The following is a 17,609-nucleotide window of genomic DNA, read 5'->3' on the forward strand; positions in this document are numbered from 1 at the left end:
CGTTGCCGCCTCCTGAATTGCCAAGGCCGATTGCCAAACCTCGCTGGGGCGGCACAACCAGCTGCAGTGAGCGGCAGGGATGGAGGGGCTCGGCGTGGGCAGCGTTTTGCTGACCGGCTGTGACGGGGGCCTGGGGCTGGGGCTGCTGAAGGGCTTGCTGGAGCAGCCCAGCCCCCCTCGGCACCTCTTCGCTGCTTGCCTGGACCCCCAGGGGAAGGTAAGGGGGGCACTGGGGCAATGACAGGGGGGTCAGCTCCGGGATGGGCTGGGAAACACAACGCTTGGGGGTGCCACTGTCCCCAGCTGGCTTTGGGGGGGGTCTGGGTGTCAGCATCTTGCGCTGTGATGACATGGGAAAATAGTATGTTTATATGTATTTAAATATTTTCTGCTCTTGGCATAGGTAAGTGCACGGTGGGTGTGCTGGGAGGGGGTTTGTGGCAGCTCCCACGCCGGTGGCATTGCTGCCAGTGGCTTTGAAGCTGCTGGGTGCAGCTGGGTGCAGCAAAGCAGAGACTCGTCCCCAATCTCTCCCACGGGAGCTTGTCAAAACCTGTCGGCTGCGGCACGTGGGGGGAGCCTGGTTCCCGTCTCAGCACGCCACAGAGCCACCCTCCCGCTGAGCCCCCCACCTGACACCCCCCTCCTCCCTTTCTCCATGCAGGCTATCAACGAGGTGGCTTTGGGCAACCCCAACGTCGTGGTCCTGCCTCTAGGTAGGTGCTGTGGGTAGAATGAGGACAAAGCCTCTCAGGATTTAATGGCACCCATGGGTGGCTCCGGGAAATGCCACCTGAGCGGGCAGGTCCCTTGGTTTGGTTCAGCCCAACCAGGTCACTGCCGGCTCAATGACTGGGAGCTGCCAGATGTCCTACAGCATCTTGCCAGGGACACGGCCACCAGCCTCGTCCCAAGCCCTCCTGTCCCCTTGCAGACGTGACGGACCCCAACAGCATCAAGGCGGCAGTCGGGAAGGTGCGGGAGGAGGTGGGAAGTGCCGGCCTCAACCTCCTGATAAACAACGCCTGCACCACACGCCGCAGCACGCTGGCCACCGAGACGGCGGAGAACATGACCCTCGTCTACACCACCAACACCATCGGGCCCCTGCAGACAAGCCAGGTGAGGCCACAGGCACCCCTGCCCCAAATGCTGGCAGCATGGGAGGAAGAGGATGATGATGCCCAAGCATCCGTCCCCTGCAGGCGTTCCTGCCGCTGCTGATGGAAGCAGCCGAGGCTGAAGGGCAGCGTGGGATGAGCTGCAGCAGAGCCGCCATTGTCAACATCTCCAGCATCCTGGGCTCCATCGGGGCGGTGGAGGCTTGCGAGGAGAGGCAGGACATCTGCTACCGCTGCAGCAAGGTACCACCGCTGGGAGAGCAGGGAGGAACATGGGGGGTCCCCTCCCGCCATGGCGCTGCCAGCCTATGATGGTGGTGGTTGGGCTTGTCCCCTCCAGGCTGCTCTGAACATGCTCACCAAGTGCCTGGCCCTGGAGTATGGGGGCAGTGGGATCCTCTGTGTGTCCGTGGACCCTGGCTGTGTGACACCTCCCTTGGAACAGGGGATGGTGAGTGAGGAGAGATGCATGGCCGCCCTGGCTTGGCAAAGTCCCGTGGGCATCCCTTCCCATGGACATCCCTTCCTGGGGGGGGCATCCCTTCCCATGGACATTCCCTCCTGGGGCGGGGGGGGGGGCATCCCTTCCCATGGACATTCCCTCCTGGGGCGGGGGGGGGGGGCATCCCTTCCCATGGACATTCCTTCCTGGGGGGGGGGGGGGGGGGGCATCTCTTCCCGTGGACAACCCTTTCCATGAACATCCCTTCCCATGGCCATCCCCTCCCTAGGCATCCTTTCCCAGAGGCATCCCTTCCCACGGACACCCCTTCCCAGGTGCACACCCCCCCCCCGTGCAGCCCCTCGGGCTAGGAGTGCTGTGCCGCTGCAGCAAAGAGCCAGTTCCCAGCTCTCCCCCTAAACCATCCCGTTTTCCTCCTTATTTTTTATTATTCCACTTCCCATCCCGGCCGCACGTCAGCAGAGGGCACCCCGCGCTCGGCTCTGGTGGGAGGGCTGCACCCAGGCTGCCTCCCCAGCACCCCCAGCACCCCGGGGCCGCAATCCCCCCAAATCCCTCTCCTCGGACCATGCCGGGCAGGCAGGTGCAGTTGGAGATGAGCAGCCTCTCACAGCGTGGCTGGGCAGCTCTTACACCTGCGCTGCCTTAGGGATGGGACAAAGGAGTCTCTTTTTTATTAGGAACCATAAAATTAACCTCCCCCCTTATAGCATCCAAATTAGGGACAATTACTTTGTGCAAAGCCACATCCCTTGGCTGCTGGAGCATCTCCAGTCTCTTCCAACCTGCCCTGGCCAGAGCTGGCATCCCACCGTGCCGCAGGCTGGGGCTGGGGGGGCCGGCAGGGGGTTTGGCCTCATTTTGTCCCCCATGTCCTTGAGTTCAGCAGGGCCCAGCGACGGTGGAGGAGAGCGTGCAGGGCGTCCTGCGGCTGCTGGCCCGGCTCTCAGCCACCAGCAACGGCACCTTCTGGGACTGGAGAGGGCACAGCCTGCCCTGGTGAGAGCGGTGCCAGGCCATGGCAGCCACCAAGCTCAGTAAAGTTAATTAATTACCATTTCCAGGCTTGCTCTGGTTCTGTGGGGTGAGAACAGGGACCCCCTGCTTGCGGAGTGAGAGCTGCGGTCGCTGCCCCCCCAGGGATACTGAGCGGTGTGGGGCAGCAGAGGGAAGGATGCTCCAAGCGTGGTCCTGCATCCTGGTGCCAGGCTCTGCTGGGGCATCCCTGGGGTCCTGAGGGGCACATCTGGATATGGCCCTGCTCTGTGGCCACAAGCCACACTGGGTGGGGGCTTGGGGGCACCCCAAGCAGCTCCAGAACCAAGACCATGGGGCAGCCTTACCGGAGCTCCCCCAAAACCAGTTGGCCTTTCCATGCCCACCCTAAGGATGCTGTCAGTCATTTTTTCTGCTGGTATAAGGCCAGCAAAGGCTCTTCCTTCTCCAGCAGCCAGAAGTTTCACAGCAGGAGCATCTCCCAGGCCCTAGCATGTCCCTACGGATGTCTTTTGGGACCTCAGCACCTCACCCTGGGCTGTCCCTCCGTGCATCCATCCCATCTCATGGTACATCAAAGACACTGCAAACAGGCTCCGATTCCCCATGGAGTGAGTGCATTTCCATGGCGACACTCCATTGACATTTTTGAAGCCATGCCTCGAAAGAGGGACCAAAAAAAAATGTCACAACAGCTCAAGTGGGCCGGCCATGCAGGGCTTTGGCAAGCCTCGAGCCAGCCATTTGCTGCGGGGGTGCTCCGGGAAGCCCAGCCGGGTCATTTTGCTGGGGCAGCTTTGGTTTTCCCACGCTGGAGGAGCAGGGGGGGCAATTCCCACGCTTGACACGAGGGAGCAGGAGGTGGGCTCTCAGCCCCACGGGCTCAGGCATCCCCAGGTGGGGCCCTGGACCACCTGGGGGTTATTTGTTAAAGCCAGCAGGGATGGGTGAGCGGGGGGTCCCTCTAATTAAATCCTTTTATCAAGTGGTGGATCACAGTTGGTGGGCTTTATATGAACTCTGTGTGGGCTTTATATAAACATGAACCACTAGGCATGAAGAGGGGAGGAGGAGGAGGAAGAAGATGACGATGACGACAACAACGATGACGACGACGACGATGATGATGATGACATTCCATCTGCTCACGCTGCAGTGCCCACAGCCTCACCTGCACACTCCCATAGACTTGTAAGCCTAAGCAGTCCGCAGTCAGGACTACATCAATTAAGGCTCTAATAGCTGATTAAGGTAATTAACTAAGCTGGGAAGGGGAGAGGCAGCTGGCCAGCCTCCAGCCCCTCCCGGCACGCCGCCCGCACTGCACCGCCAAGCACAACAAATAAATCCAGATGTTTTCTTGCCAGGGAAGCGGCCGGGGCTGACAGAGGCAGCTTGGCAGGCGGTGGCTCTGAGGGTCCCTGTGTTGGGGCGAGTATTGCTCCCGCAAAGCCGAGGTGGGCAACTGGCACCCCGAAAGAGGAGGCAGCAGCGGCAGCTGGGGTCCTCTCTGCTGGTCCTTTATTTTGAGTAAGGTTGGAGGCTCCTAGGACCTGGCTGGAAGCTGAGCTGCAGCGCTAGAGAATTAACCTGTGTTTAATGAAAGCTGAGGAAAAAATACAAACTGAGAGGAACCGGGTGATGCCCTCGCCCCCGCTGTGGGCAGGGCAGGGCGGCACGTCCCCGCGCTGCAGCCGGCAGCTGCCTGCCCACGGGGGACTATGTCCCAACCCCCCCAGCCCCACACCCATGCAGAAGGTGCCTGGCATTTTGGATGGGGTCGACCCCATGGCCGTGCACGGTCCCACAGTCCTGGAAGAGGTGGCATTTGGTCCGGAGGGGTGGCACCTGTCCCCCCTTTTCACTTTCCTTGGGGACCACCCCGGGGGCTCTGCTGGGGGGGCAGAGCAGAAGCAGCATCCCAGGCTCCAGGGCAAGGAGAAGGCATCAAGCGAGGGATCTTCTGTGGTGCTAGGTGGACTCCCACCGACCTGGGCAGAGGGAACAGGCATTGCCATGTGGGATAGGACCCCCAGGGGTGGCATGTCTGCTCCCCAAGGCCCCCCCCCGCAATCGGTCCCCACTCACAAGGTGCAGTGTAGAGCATCCGCATGACCTTGAGGCAGTTGTCCAGCAGTGCCTTGGGGCGTACAGCCTTCCTGCGGCTCTCAGAGCCCACGCTGTGAACCAGCTTCACCAGGTCGGCCACCACTGGCTCCACATCTGTCTGCAGAGACAGGTCACAAGGGACATCACCAAAGTCCCCCCCTGGGACAACTGGGATGCAAAAACTAACGCTGCTGCATTGGCCGGGAATCGAACCCGGGCCTCCCGCGTGGCAGGCGAGAATTCTACCACTGAACCACCAATGCCAGATGTGCAGCATCCCCCGGTGCTGCCCCACGCACCCAGCAAGGGCAGGGCCACCACAAACAGCCGCTGCCACCTGTGAACCCCCCGGGGATGGCACCCCAACACACAGCCCTGCTGCGGGGGCTCCGGCCACGGGAGCGCCTCTTCCTGCTGCCCCAGACACCACCTCCAGCGAGGGCCGGTTGTCATTAGCCTTCAGAGTCAACACGCTGATGAGACAATCAAGCAAAGCGCTCTGTCTCTCCTCAGAGGGGCTGCAGAACTTGCCCCGTGGCACAGGACAACCCCGCCAAGTTTCAAGTTCACCCTGAGACCCAGCTGTGACCGGCCACCCTCACCCAGCTCCCGAATGCAGCTGCCTCTGAGTGCAGTGGCTCTATCGATGCCGCAGAGGAGACGCAGGACCTCTGCTATCGCTGCTGCAAGGTGCTGCCACCGGCAAAATGGGGATGAGTCTGGGGACCACGTTCTGCAGGACCTCCAGCCGTGGCACTGCCACCTCATGACGGTGCTAATGGGGGTCCCATTTCTTCCCCCACCAGCCCTGCTCGTCCCCCAGAAGGGGTTTGCAGGCAAGAAAAGTCATACTGCATTGGCCGGGAATCGAACCCGGGCCTCCCGCGTGGCAGGCGAGAATTCTACCACTGAACCACCAATGCCAGATGTGCAGTATTCTCCGGCGCTGCCCCACGGCCCTGCACCCGGGGAGCAATCCATCGCCCAGCAGCCCGCCCAGGCCTGCCCTCCCACACCGCCCACAAGCAGGAGGATGCCCATACTGTGCCCCCCCCCCGCGAGTGTCCACATCTGTGGGCGCATGTCCCCGCAGCACACACACACATGCGTGGGGACATGGCATGTGGGGTGGGGACACGGGGCGGTCCCTCAGGTGGGGATGGCGGGGGGGGGGGCACGGTGTGTGTGTGTGCACGTGTGCACCTCTTGTGCACCCCCACACTGTGCCAGGTGAGCACGCACCATGCACATCTGCAGGCACCAGCACCGGGTGCTTGCACGCTGTGTGTGCACCCAGCATCCTTGCAAGGGGTGTGCAAGGCTGCGCGTGCGCGCGTGGCCGGGCCGGGGGGCCCCACAGTCTCCCCACCTGCCGGTACTTGCTGTACTCCTTGCCCAGGGCATCGAAGAGCTGGCACAGCTCCTGGGTGTACTTCCAGGATGGGTGCTTCACCGGCAGCACCTCGCGGATCCGCAGCACTGCCTGGGAGCTGACGTGGAACCAGAGGTACCGCAGGGCCACCTCCGACACTGTCCCGTTGCGCTGTGGGTAAGAGGGTGCCCCGGGTGAGACCCATGGGGCCCTGGAGCATCCCCGTCACGAGCCTGTCCCCTGCCACTGTCTTACCAGGCGGGTGATGTTGGATGGCCTTAGCACCTCCTCATACTGGACCTGGACCGTGTAGTCGACGGGGAAGTAGTGTTTCTGGAAAGACAGAGAAGGAGAGCACAGAGGTGGGCAGCAAAGTGACGGGGATGTCCCTGCCAGCCTCGGCATGACATCAGAGAACCGATGGAAAAAGCCCTTGGACATGGTGGTGAACCCCCACAGAGCAGCAGCCCTGGGCACCATTTGGCACAAGCTGCCCCCAGTAAAAAATAAATCAACCCCCCAGCGCCCGGTCCCCAATGCCACGTGTCCCCACCACCATCCCCAAACCGTGGGTTACCACCCCAAAACCGTGGGTTACCACCCCAAAACCGTGGGTTACCATGTACTGCAGGCGCATCTCGTACTGCAGCTTGTCCTGGAGCAGGCGGGTGAGCTCGCATTCGCCCGGCGCAGCAGCCTCCAGCCCCAGCACAGCCAGGACACCTGGGCAGCCAAAAGCAAGAGATGTCAACTCCCCCCCTGGGGACATCCACCGAGGTGACACCCTGAAGCCACCCAGGTCCCCATCCCCGGGCTGTACTCACACAGGACGGCCGCGTAGCCCTGCTGCATGGTGACTGTGGCCGTCGGCAGATCCCCGGGCTGCGCCTACATGGCCGGGGGTCACCGGGAGCTGGCTGGGCAGCGGTGCACGTGGTGGGGGGTTGAGGGATGGGCGCACGCCCCGGGCGCTGGGCTGCTCTCCGGTAGCCCCGGGTGGTTGCCCCCTGCCATGGATGGGGGGTTAGTCCCCCTTCCCGGCCGTCCCCGCCGGCTTCTCCTCTCCAGCTGGCTGCGGAGGGGCAGCAGGTCCCAGGGCCATCACAGGGTGCCGGCAGGGATGCGCTTCGGGGGGGTGCGAGCCCCCCTGCACGGCAAGAGGGGATCTGGGGGGAGAGAGCCCCAGCTGCAGCCCCGGGGAGGGCACCCGCTCCCAGCCCGGGGGGCTGCGGGGCAGGGGCAGCCCCGCGTGGTGTGGAGCCGTGGGTGGCCGTGGGTGGCCGCGGGTGCCTGTGCCGGCTCGGGGCAGGGTGACCAGGGCTTCCCCGGTGCCACCCCTCGGGGATTTCCAGGCGGGGGGCCCAGCCCAGCACCGTTATCCCAGCAATGAATTTGTCCGGCCTCAGCGGGCGCTGGGCCAAGGGGCGCGGGGCCACCCCGTGCCGGGTCCCCCTGCAGCGTGGGACACATCCTGACCCCACATCCACCCCAAGGGGGCTGTGGCGTGTCCCCACGCTGTCACCCCGGGGGAAGACCGCAGCGTGTCCTTGCGCCACGTCCCTCACGGCATGTCCCCTCGCGCCGGGGGTGCGCCGCTTCCCCGCACGGAGTGGCACACGCGGACGGGCCCGCGCCGCGTCCCCTGCACCGGAGGGTCCCCCCGGCTCCCCGCACCGTGTCCCCGCGCAGGGGGGGCCCTGCTGCATCCCCCCGCCAGGTCCCACGGGGAGGCGGCCGCGCCCCCTCCCGTGCCGCGTCCCCGCGCCGCGCCCCGCCACCGCCATCCCCACGCGAGGGACCGCCCCGTGTCCCCACCCCACGTGCCATGTCCCCGCGCAAACGCGGCCGGGTCGTGCCCCTACGCCTCCTCCCCACGCGCGGCGGGGGTGGCGGTGCCGTGTCCCCACGCGGGGCCGTGCGTGACCGCCCGCCGCCCCCGCAGCGCGGACCCGCCCCCGCGCGCCCCCCGGCGCGAGGCGCCCGCGGACCCACCTGGCGCGGCGCGCGGGGCCGGCGGGCGCGGGACGCGTCTCCCCGCGGGCGGCAGCGGCGGGGCCGTGCCCGCGCTTCCCGGGAGGCGGGCGGGGGGCGGCGGGCGGGGAGCGGGCGGGGCGGCGGCCGGGGGCCGGGCGGGGAGCGGGGACCGAGCGACCGCCCCGCACCGCCCGGCGCCGGGGCTCGGCCGACCGTGCTCGGCCGCGGGAGCCGGGCAGGCCCGGCCGGGAGCCCAGGGGGGTGCTGAGCTAGCCCAGCCGGGTGCCCCCGGGGTGCTGGGCTAGCCCAGCCGCGTGCTCAGCTAGCCCAGCCGGGTGCCCCCGGGGTGCTGGGCTAGCCCAGCTGGGCGTGCATGGGGTGCTCGGCTAGTTCAGCTGGGTGTGCCTGGGGTGCTGGGCTGGCCCAACCAGCCCTCCTGGGTCCCTCTCTTGCCAACTTGGCTACCCCAGTTAGGTGCCCGCCAGGTGCTCGGCTGCCCCAGCTGGGTGTCCCCAGGGTGCTGGGCTAACTGCGCTGCACGCCCCTGCTCCTCAGGGCGCTGGGCCAGCCCTGCACTGTGCCCCCAGGGCGCCCACCCCACCCAGCCGGCTGCCCACGTGCTCCCGGGGGTGCCCAGCACGACCCCCAGGCACCGTGCGGTGCGGGGCTCCCCTAGCCGGGTGCCCCAGGGTGCTGGCCGGGCCGGGTACCCCATGGGTGCGTTTCGGGGCACTCACGGCGGGCGCCAGCACGTGCCCGTGCGGGGGCCACGCTGCGGGCAGGGGAGGCCCCCCAGGCTGCTCTCCGAGGGGCTGGGGGACCCCCGGCTGCCTCGGGGCCAGCGGGGCTCCCACGCCCCCCGGCCTGAGCCCAGCGGTGCCTCGGCACGCTGCGGGGCTGAACCCCAGCCAGGAGCAGGGGATGGGGGGCGCGGGACACCATCTTTCCCCCCCCTCAAAAACCAGCGCCGGCTGCCCCCGTGCTGGGGGCTGCCGGGCGTCTGAGGGGTGGGCGAGAGAAAGGAGCTAGCGAAGCGCAGGTCAGCGCTCCCAGGGAAACGCGTGGGAAGGAATGCGCGGCTGCCGGCGCTGGGATTCCCCTGGCACCGAGTCAGGGCCATGGCCGCCCTCCTGTGCCCCCGGCCCGGGCACGGCCCTCGCCCCCCCCCCGCCCCGGGCTGGGGCAAGGTGCTCCGCGCCCGGCAGGGGAAGGAGCCGGTCCAGCTCCTCACTTAGGTGTCCGCAGGGATTTTGCCCGCATCTGCTGCAGGCGTTCCAGGAAGCCATTTAACAGCGTTCCCTGCCCACGTAGTCATCAGCCTGGCAGCCAGGATGGGGCGAGGAAGAGTGGGGAAAGCGCTGAGCGGCGCAGCGCGGCGCTGGAGGCAGTTTGCCCTCCTTGGCTCTGCCGGGCTGGAAATCACCTCTGGTGCGAGCCCAAGGCAAACAGCCCCGGCGCACGGCCCCGAGAGCTTTGCTCCCATGCGGCGCCAGGAGCCCAGCACCCTGTGGCCACAGGGGCCAGCCCTCGCTGGGAGCCCCCCAGGCAAAGAGGGACTGGGGGCTCGGCCCTCCCAGGCTTTGCCTCCCACTGGAGACAGGTTATTTACACAAGCCCGGCCAAGGAAGCAAAACCCTTGGGCCGGGAACCTGTTTGGGAACACCCCCACGCCCAGCACTACCACCACAGCCGACTCAAGTTCTGCTGGAGCTCTCCTGGAAGCGCTCCATCCCAGTCCAGAGCGGGCATCACGCCCTGGGAGAAGGACAAGGGGATAGGCAGGCGCCCCACATCCCTGACAAGCCAGAGGCAGGACCCCCACCACTCCCCTGACCCAGCTGCCCCAGGGTTGCAGGAGAAGGGATGGGACGGGAGAGCAAAGCCCTTTGTCCCCAGGCAGAGGAGCGTTAGGGCAAGCAGGGGTGGCTGGGTGCCACACGGGAGCCAAAGGGCCCTGCAGCGGCAGGGAAGGCACCGAGGGCAGGGCAGGCAGGCACGCTCACCCTCAGCCCCTGCAGCGCACCCGCCGCAGGAACAGGGAGGCTGCTGACACCCTTCGCTGGGCCGTGGCACCCACCCTCCCCGGCCCCGGGTGGGGAGGCAAAGCTGGGAAGCGCTTGCTACGTGGGTGAGCTTTGCAGCCAGCCAGCAGGGTCAAACACCTTCCCCGCGCCATCCCAGCAACTCCTGCCAGAGCTGCAGCTGCTTCACAGGGCAAGGGAAGGAGCCCCGAGCCACAGCCGGGGCCTGGAAGGGCTGGAGAAACGGTAGCTGGGAGAAAGACCCTTCCCCACGTACCCCGCCTTGTGTGTGGTGTGTCCGTGGGCCGAGCAGCAGCTCTGGCTGCAGGAGCGCGGCCCGGCTGTGGGCCAGCTGCAGGGAGAGCGGGGGGCGCAGAGGGGCTTGCAGGCCAACACCTGCAGGGCCACAGCCCTGCTCCAGCATCCATGCAGGGCGCGGGGCTGAGGGTGTGCAAGCTCCCATCCTCCTCCTCCTCCACCCCTCCTGCTCCTGCCAGGTCAGCAACAGATGCTGCGAAGGAGAGGAGCCCCCAAGTCAGGCAAGTTAAAAAACAGGCTTTTATTCTTCCATGTGCTGCTCACAGTCACAGCTTGGAGACACTGCTCTTGCCAAAGTTATTATGAAACAAATCAAGTCCCAGACTCAGGCCTCGCTCTTCCCCACCCCCAAGAGAGTCAACATTGTACAAAACTCTATTTACAGGGAAAACAGTCAGAAATGGTGAGTCCAAAAACCCCTTGCAATTCAAAAGAAAACGCTCAAGACAAGTGTGACAGTTACACCATCCACACAGCCAGGCTTCCCAGTGCCTGCTCCCAGGGCTGGTGGAAGCCCAGGGCTTCTCGCCACGGACTACTAAAAGGAGCCTGGTAATCCTGAGTCACACCACAGCTCTTGCCTCTAACAAAAAGCTGGGTAATTGCAAAACCCACTTGATCTTACAAAGGCTCAGCTGGATCTGCTGTACAGGGCCCTCTGCAAGGCCAGCACAAGACACGCTCAGGCTCCCACATCCTAAAGGGTGGGGCAAGAAGGTGGGGGGGCTGGGGGGCAGCCTGCACCCTTCCTTGGGCACTTCCCAAGAGGGAACCTCTTCGGCTGGAAGCCAGAACGTTAGGAGCCTTCACATAAGGAGCGGGATGTGTTGGGAGACCTAGTTATCGGATACCGTATTTACTGGAGTCACGTTACTTTGAAACATAAACCAAGCGGAGCAAACCAATAGTTCAAAAGGGAAAAAAAGCACACATTCCTCCTCCTAACGGTGTTTGGAAGACCGTCCCTTGCAGCCCAGTGAGGAGCTCTGCTCCTGCCAGCTGCCGCTCAGAAAGCGTAGCGTGTGCGGATGTCTTCCAGCTTCTTGGACACCTCAGGTGGGGTCCGGTCCAGCTCTTCGGCCACATTCTTCTGTTTGTTTGGCTCCATGGAGTTGAACTGCTCACACAAGTCCCCATCGATCACATTCTGGAGGGGCAAGGAGGAGAGCACTGAATCGACACAACACAGAGGCACTGAACCCTGCCTAAACGGGGAAAAACGGCAACAAACAGTTTGTTCCCAGGAGCTTCTTAATCCCGTCCTGGAAACAAGACCATGCTCGGTGACCTCATCTGCTGAATAGCAGCAGTTAGCACCAAATTAATTACTGGCCAGCTTGATTAATGAAGGAGAAACCCCAAAAGCCTGGGTGCAGCTGAAAAATCACACAAGGGAAGGGAAGATGGATCCAACTTGGGTCCAACTGTGCTGGGAAGGCCGGGGGCGGCTGTGAAAGGTGACTGAAAGGCATCTCCAGTCAGATGAGAGACACCTCTGTGCATGCTGCAAACTGGCCTCAAGCTCATCAAGAACAGGAACACCCACTGCACTTGGACAGCTGCAGCTGCTGGGACAGTCTTCTGACAGGTATGACAGACATTACTCTGGTAGCAGTTACCACACACTTACTCTGGTCCAGCACTCTGAACCCTTCCTGGTCACAGCATTTAGCAGTCCACAGCCTCAAAGTTCCTCAAAAGCAGAAATAGGCAGGAACTGCCATTTCTTACGAGATTTCCCTTGTCAATGGTGGTGGAGAAATATCCCCAAGGCAATACCCAGTCTGACCTAGCCACACAAACAGCTAGGTAATGCTGCTTCTCCTGATCGAAAAAGGAGACGCTGCGGCCAGTGGAGAAGCGCAGCAGCAGTGCCTCTGGGCTTGGGCCTCAAGACCAACCCTCAGAAGGTTCATTACAAGGGTTAAGAAACCAAACCAGACGTGGTATTAAGTGCTAAGTACCGCTCTCCTTATAGAGTGCTGTTGAACAGATAGCTTCAGTTCCTGCCACAGGCACTACACAAGTTGTGGTTTACATTGCCAGAGTCTTCCCCACTGAACTGCAACCACAAGTGGTTTCTGCCAAGCCTCAGAGCAGTTTTGCATCCCAGAGCGAGTCCTGCACCCCCATGACCAGCTGATCCTAAATACTCAGACCTACCTTCACCGGGAAGTAGTAGGAACGGAAACTGAGATGGTCTCGTCCGCAGAGAGGAGGGTGCTCAGACCTCAAGTGCATTTCCACATGCTGGAAGAAGTCATGGTCCTGGGGAGATTAAGGATCATTAACAGAACAGTTTCCTACAGGCCAACACCACTGGCAGGGCAGGTTGACACCATCAGTCAGGTGTTCCTGCGCTGGCTGAAACACCGCCACTATCAGGTTCTGCTAGAGTGGCTCTGCACACAGCAGGCAAGGTCATGCTCATCCTGTCACCGCTTCCACCCTGGGAGTGCTGTGGGAGTGCCCACAGCAGAGTTAAGCAGCCAACTGTGCCACCTCGGCCAGGATCAGCCTCCCAGGAATGGGAGCACATAGCAGCTGTGCAGCAAGGTGCAGCTCAAAGAAGGAATGTCTTGGCACCTGCTGCTCCAGGAGGCCACAGCAAACTGAGAGAATACCATCATCAGGAGTTGAAGCATCAGCATCTGATCAATAGAATTTTACAAGCTATGCAAAGCGTGCCAAAGGATCCCCGCGCAGACTCTAAAATCAGCCAAGAGCTCCTCTGGAGTACGAACAGATTTAGCCAGCAGTGCACTAAGAAAAGCTCTTAACTCTTTGTGGAACCGATGTAGGAGGAGCTAACAAGCTCCTTCTCTTCCCTTTTGCATCCCACCCCACAGCATTTCCTGCAGGCCAGGTTTTCATGCACTGCAGCGCCCTAGGGTTACCCTCTAGAGACGCAGCACATTAATATACTGGCTGGGGATGAGCGCATGGAGAAGCAGTAATTCTGCAACGTAACGATGGGGCTCACTTACCTCGTGGGAAGTAAAAGGGACCAAGATTCCTATCCCCCCCGATAAGGTGGTATAGACAAGAGACTCAGAGCCTCCTGGGATGAGCGTGGTCTTCTGTAAGGAAAGCACCGTCTCTCCCACGTGGTAATTCATAATCACTTCAGCCTGAAAGTCAACCACAGAAGAATGGGGTTTTTTTAAGCTTTATATAAAAGCATAAAAAGACTTGAGAGGAAAGCAGAATAAATTTGGCCGCCTGCTAGTTCTGAAATGCCTTTCTAAAGAGGAAGTGCCTTCCACCTGCGACCAGATGGCAGAACTCAGCATGCCGCTCAATTACTCTCTTGAGCTGGACAAACGGATGCGAGTAATGAGGGAAAGCAGGAAAAGAAAACGAGTGTGCCGCTTCAATCAAACATCACCCAACAGGCATCAGCCGTGATTTCAGAAACTGAATTTGGCTCCCAGTGACAGTGAAAACTGATCCCCCACAGCACCACAGACGTGTAGGAGCAGAACTGCCGATGCAGTGTTGTCCAGGAGATGTAGAGGACTTCACAGAAAAGCAGCATATTCTTTTCTCACAATTACCACATGCTCCCCATGAAGCGTTACCTTCTGTGATGCTCCATTAAGAAGCCCCCTGTCCCAGAGAGCTTTGTTGCCTGTGGGATCCTCATCTACCTCATCGTTGGTGTTGGGAGGCAATCTCACCTGTGTTGAAAGAGGAAGAAAGAGTCAACAAGCTGCAGAGAAGCAGCACGTATTTCTGGAGAATCCCTGTGCCTTTGAAAGTCTGCTTTTGCAGACCCCACAAGAATCACTTTACGCTTACAGCAAAATCATCCACTTGCCCCTTCAACAAGGCCTTTAGAGTTCAACGATGACCGTATTGTCAATACCACTGATGGCCTATCACTCAAAAACACGGGTGGGACCCCATGACCGGCCTCTGCCTGGCCTGGCACTTGCAGATCACCCCGGGAGGTATGGTCAAAATGGTCTGAAGGTGGCTCCCGCTACAGAAATAGTTTGATGGGTGCGGGGCAGGAAAACCAAAGAGGATTGATTTGTGCGTGTTGGCCAAATCCTACAGGTGCAGTGTCTGACACTTGCTGAACTCTGTACTCCAAATCACCCGAGCACGCTTCAGAAAGAGATCAAAGCTCTCACAGAAAGACCGTCTATTCTTTCCTCCTCCCCTGCTGAAATCTAGCCAAGTGGAGAAGTGTCAGCACTGACAAAGCCAGCTTTCGAGAGGAAGTGACAGAAAAAGCTAAATGCTAGTGATGAGGTGTTGCCAGAAAAAGTAAGAGCGATAACCCTGACGCAAGTTCTTATGGGCCCCTTCAGTCGCAAGTTTTCTTTCAAGGCTTATTCACAGCAAGTTTTGGGGCAATTTCAATAAAAGTTATTGAATGCTTCAGAAATACGTTTTTTTGACCTGCTGATGCTTTAATTAACAAACTGATAAACTGCAGCCATCCGCTATGATGACAGCTAGTCACTCTGTAAAAACAAGTGAATGGTAACAGGGCGTTGTCTCCAGCTAGGCATTGATTCTCATTCTTTCAAGACAAATCATGGATGTTTTGAAGAAAAGTATGTCATGTCCAAAAAGCCCGGGCTTCTCCAAGGCACACTCACCACACAGATATTGCCAAACTTGTCTGCTCCAGCCACAGTGTCATAATCCAGGAGAGTTGCTGTAGTGACCCACCGGGGATAAGTGTCATCAGCAAAGATGATGAGCTGGTTCTCATTCCTTTTGTAGCGCACCCAGATGAAGCTCTCCTGAACGTCTGAAACAATCACTCTGTGCCCAATGGTTTGGATCCCACAGATGTAGTTGGCAATGTGCTTGTGAGAGAGAAAGGACAAAACCAGAGTGCTTCAAACAGGCAAGCATAACCCATTAACTCTACCCTACTCCAGCTGAAACACTTATTTCCCACTGTGAACCACAGCTCACTCCCCATTTCCCCTCATTCCCTCCAAAATTCTCTCTCCTTTCTGGCATACTACAGCCCCAATCTAAATACACTGTCAATACAGGGCCTTACAACCTAGCATCCGCCATGCATCATTAACAGTGGGGCTTACTCATCTTAAAGGTCTTTTCCAACCTAAACAATTCAATGGTCATTCTCAGCGTGCTGAGTACGAGTCATGTCCAGAGAACAAGCATTACTGGTGAGCCTATGAACTGAGATGCCAAGGACAAGCAGGTGCTGAATGCACCAGGCATTGCTTCAGCGTCCCCTCCCTACTGCGGTCACAAAAGACCCAAGAAGGAAAGTTTCAATTTTTCACTTGAGTCACATTTTAGGAAAAAAAAAAAAAACCAAAAAAACCACACAAACCTAACACCCAAAACCACTTAACACAAAAAAAAAGTTCCTCTATGAATTCCCAGTCTGCTCGTGAGCTTGCTGGAGTTCCTTTGTGTGTTAATGAGCAACTGGCACAGGCTCTCAGTTTGCATGAAGAGAAGGAGGAACAGGCAATTAAAAGTTAGAAAACCATGCTCTGCAATTTCTTGTCCTAAAGTACCAGAGATGCTCAGCAAGACGGACCATCTGCTTCAAGCAGAAAATCTCCTGGGATTCTGCAGCTCCGAAGAGGTGCCCATATGCACCCTCCAACTTCCGTCCCCAGTCTGCTGATCACCTAACCTAAGGAACCATTTCCAGCAGCTGTTGTTTTGTATCTGGACAAGAGCTTTAATATTTGCAGCAGCTGGTCAAAGGCACGGTCCATACGGCTTGTGAAACTCCTGCACAGGCCCGTTAACAGCCTGCACTGAGCTGGTACAGAAAGGAACCTGTGGCACTACCACCTGAACGGTGCCGGGGAAGCCATGTGTGCTCGGGGTGCAGAGGGGCAGCACAATGGCCCAGGCCAGCCAGAGCTGCCAGCACCACTCCAGATGCGTGCAGCCAGGGCACACCAGCTCTGAGGTCCAAGCGCACAGACAGGCTTGGGCTGGAGGAGTAGCTAAACCCTTGTTCCACTCCCGCCATAAAGCATCATTTGCTCCAAATTAACAGCTCTTGTCAAGAACAGAAGCCAGTACCTTATTCTCACACTTGCGAAGCAGTTTCTTCTTGCCCAGGTCGTACACACGCAAGAGCTTTCCAACTCCAATTAAGACTCTACCTTGGAACGGAGCAATGGCTGCAGGAACCTCCTCCACAGGGGTCTAGAGAGGGAAGAGGAAGACTCTGAGACCCCCATTAACAGAGTTAACCTTACACCAAGCTTCAGAATGGGTTCAACTAATAGTTCGGTTGAAGCTCATTGGCCTGTGCCAAGGCTTTCAATGTAAAAGGCCCATGACAATCTTTTGCTACAGGAGGGGCCAAAGGTCAGCCTTCTGTATGCCTTCTGACAGCAGCGCACGCCACATGTGGTGCTAACAGAGCTCTTGGTACTGCACAGACAGTGCACTGCTGGCAGTGCACCTTAACTGAGGCGTAGGACTGCTCTAAGAACCCCACACTGGGCAGGCAGCAAAAACAGGAGAAAAAAAAAAAAAAAAAAAAAAAGACATCTTGTTGCCTCAGTTCTTATTTTTGATTTACACCCAACAGAAAGACTTGATACTTTGCCTAAATCCACCCAGATTGTCTGTTTTTAAAACAAAAGGCATGAATCTAATTCAGCCATCTGCCACAGATACTCTGAAGCTGCCACTGAAGAAAACGTGAAATCAGAACAATTACAGTGTGCCCACAATTCCAGTAACTCAGGGCTGAAAAACCTCCTACCACTGATCAATCCAAAAGGATCAGCCAGAGCAGAGAATGGGAACACGTGGAGAGCTTCCAGTTATAGTGTTCCTAGCTTGGTTGCACTGGCTAAGAGAAGTTATTTCACACCATCAGCTCTGTCTGCTTTCAAGTGGGTGGTTCAGTGGCACCAGAAAAGGCCCCAGTCCAGGACAGAACCCACTCCACTCATTGCATCAAGACCGTAGGAAGTGAATAAGCCACAGCATTCCTTTCCATGTGCTCATCTGCTCAAATCTCAGCCATGCTGGAAGCATGTGGGAAGGAGAATAGAATTTTGTTTTAATGTAATTCTGCTGAAACCCTCGCTAAAGCCCCAGAGACCTGTCACAAGTTGGTCACTAGGTGACTAATTATTTTTACATGCAACCAAAACAGCATCAGAGGAAAGATGACAGCTCACACCAGCTTTATGTGGCCAGCCAAGGACTGGGAGCCTTAGCACCAGGGCTCAAGTGACCCAAGTATGAATTCATTT

The 17,609-nt window shown here is 59.4% G+C and overlaps 3 protein-coding genes and 2 non-coding genes across 7 annotated transcripts in view; 1 reads left to right on the plus strand and 4 right to left on the minus strand.

The window, feature by feature from the left end:
* Nucleotides 1–79: 79 nt before the first annotated feature.
* On the plus strand, nt 80–3,789 carry LOC114017993 (C-factor-like). Its single transcript, XM_055726523.1, has 6 exons — nt 80–217; nt 665–716; nt 935–1,122; nt 1,206–1,364; nt 1,462–1,572; nt 2,474–3,789. Exons 1-6 carry the CDS (start codon nt 80–82, stop codon nt 2,585–2,587), a joined length of 762 nt encoding a protein of 253 aa, XP_055582498.1. The 3' UTR covers nt 2,588–3,789.
* A 369-nt stretch (nt 3,790–4,158) lies between these two features.
* Nucleotides 4,159–8,175, minus strand: IL34 (interleukin 34). 3 transcript variants are annotated; one of them, XM_055726528.1, is made up of 7 exons: nt 8,054–8,175; nt 6,886–7,227; nt 6,681–6,784; nt 6,317–6,394; nt 6,059–6,232; nt 4,669–4,807; nt 4,159–4,571 (listed from the first exon to the last, which is right to left on the minus strand). In XM_055726528.1, exons 2-7 carry the CDS (start codon nt 6,911–6,913, stop codon nt 4,552–4,554), a joined length of 543 nt encoding a protein of 180 aa, XP_055582503.1. In that variant the 5' UTR covers nt 6,914–7,227; nt 8,054–8,175; the 3' UTR covers nt 4,159–4,551. The 3 variants fall into 3 exon arrangements, with proteins under 3 accessions (XP_055582503.1, XP_055582505.1, XP_055582504.1); XM_055726530.1 differs by having other exon boundaries at nt 6,886–7,068; nt 8,054–8,155; XM_055726529.1 differs by having other exon boundaries at nt 6,886–7,133; nt 8,054–8,132.
* TRNAG-GCC (transfer RNA glycine (anticodon GCC)) lies at nt 4,882–4,952 on the minus strand. Its single transcript has one exon. It is a non-coding gene; the product is annotated as a tRNA-Gly (tRNA).
* On the minus strand, nt 5,542–5,612 carry TRNAG-GCC (transfer RNA glycine (anticodon GCC)). The gene has a single exon. It is a non-coding gene; the product is annotated as a tRNA-Gly (tRNA).
* A 2,416-nt stretch (nt 8,176–10,591) lies between the features above and the next one.
* SF3B3 (splicing factor 3b subunit 3) overlaps nt 10,592–17,609 on the minus strand; it is a 30,724-nt gene continuing 23,706 nt past the window's right edge. Inside the window, exons 21-26 of the mRNA XM_055727035.1 lie at nt 16,417–16,542; nt 14,988–15,200; nt 13,956–14,054; nt 13,362–13,505; nt 12,538–12,642; nt 10,592–11,521 (exon numbers count right to left, since the gene is read on the minus strand). Of these exons, the coding sequence (XP_055583010.1) occupies nt 11,381–11,521; nt 12,538–12,642; nt 13,362–13,505; nt 13,956–14,054; nt 14,988–15,200; nt 16,417–16,542 (828 nt within the window). The 3' untranslated portion in view covers nt 10,592–11,380. The remainder of the gene's footprint in view (nt 11,522–12,537; nt 12,643–13,361; nt 13,506–13,955; nt 14,055–14,987; nt 15,201–16,416; nt 16,543–17,609) is intronic.

Source organism: Falco cherrug, chromosome 14, assembly GCF_023634085.1.
Source record: "Falco cherrug isolate bFalChe1 chromosome 14, bFalChe1.pri, whole genome shotgun sequence".
NCBI classification, from domain to species: Eukaryota; Metazoa; Chordata; class Aves; order Falconiformes; family Falconidae; genus Falco; species Falco cherrug.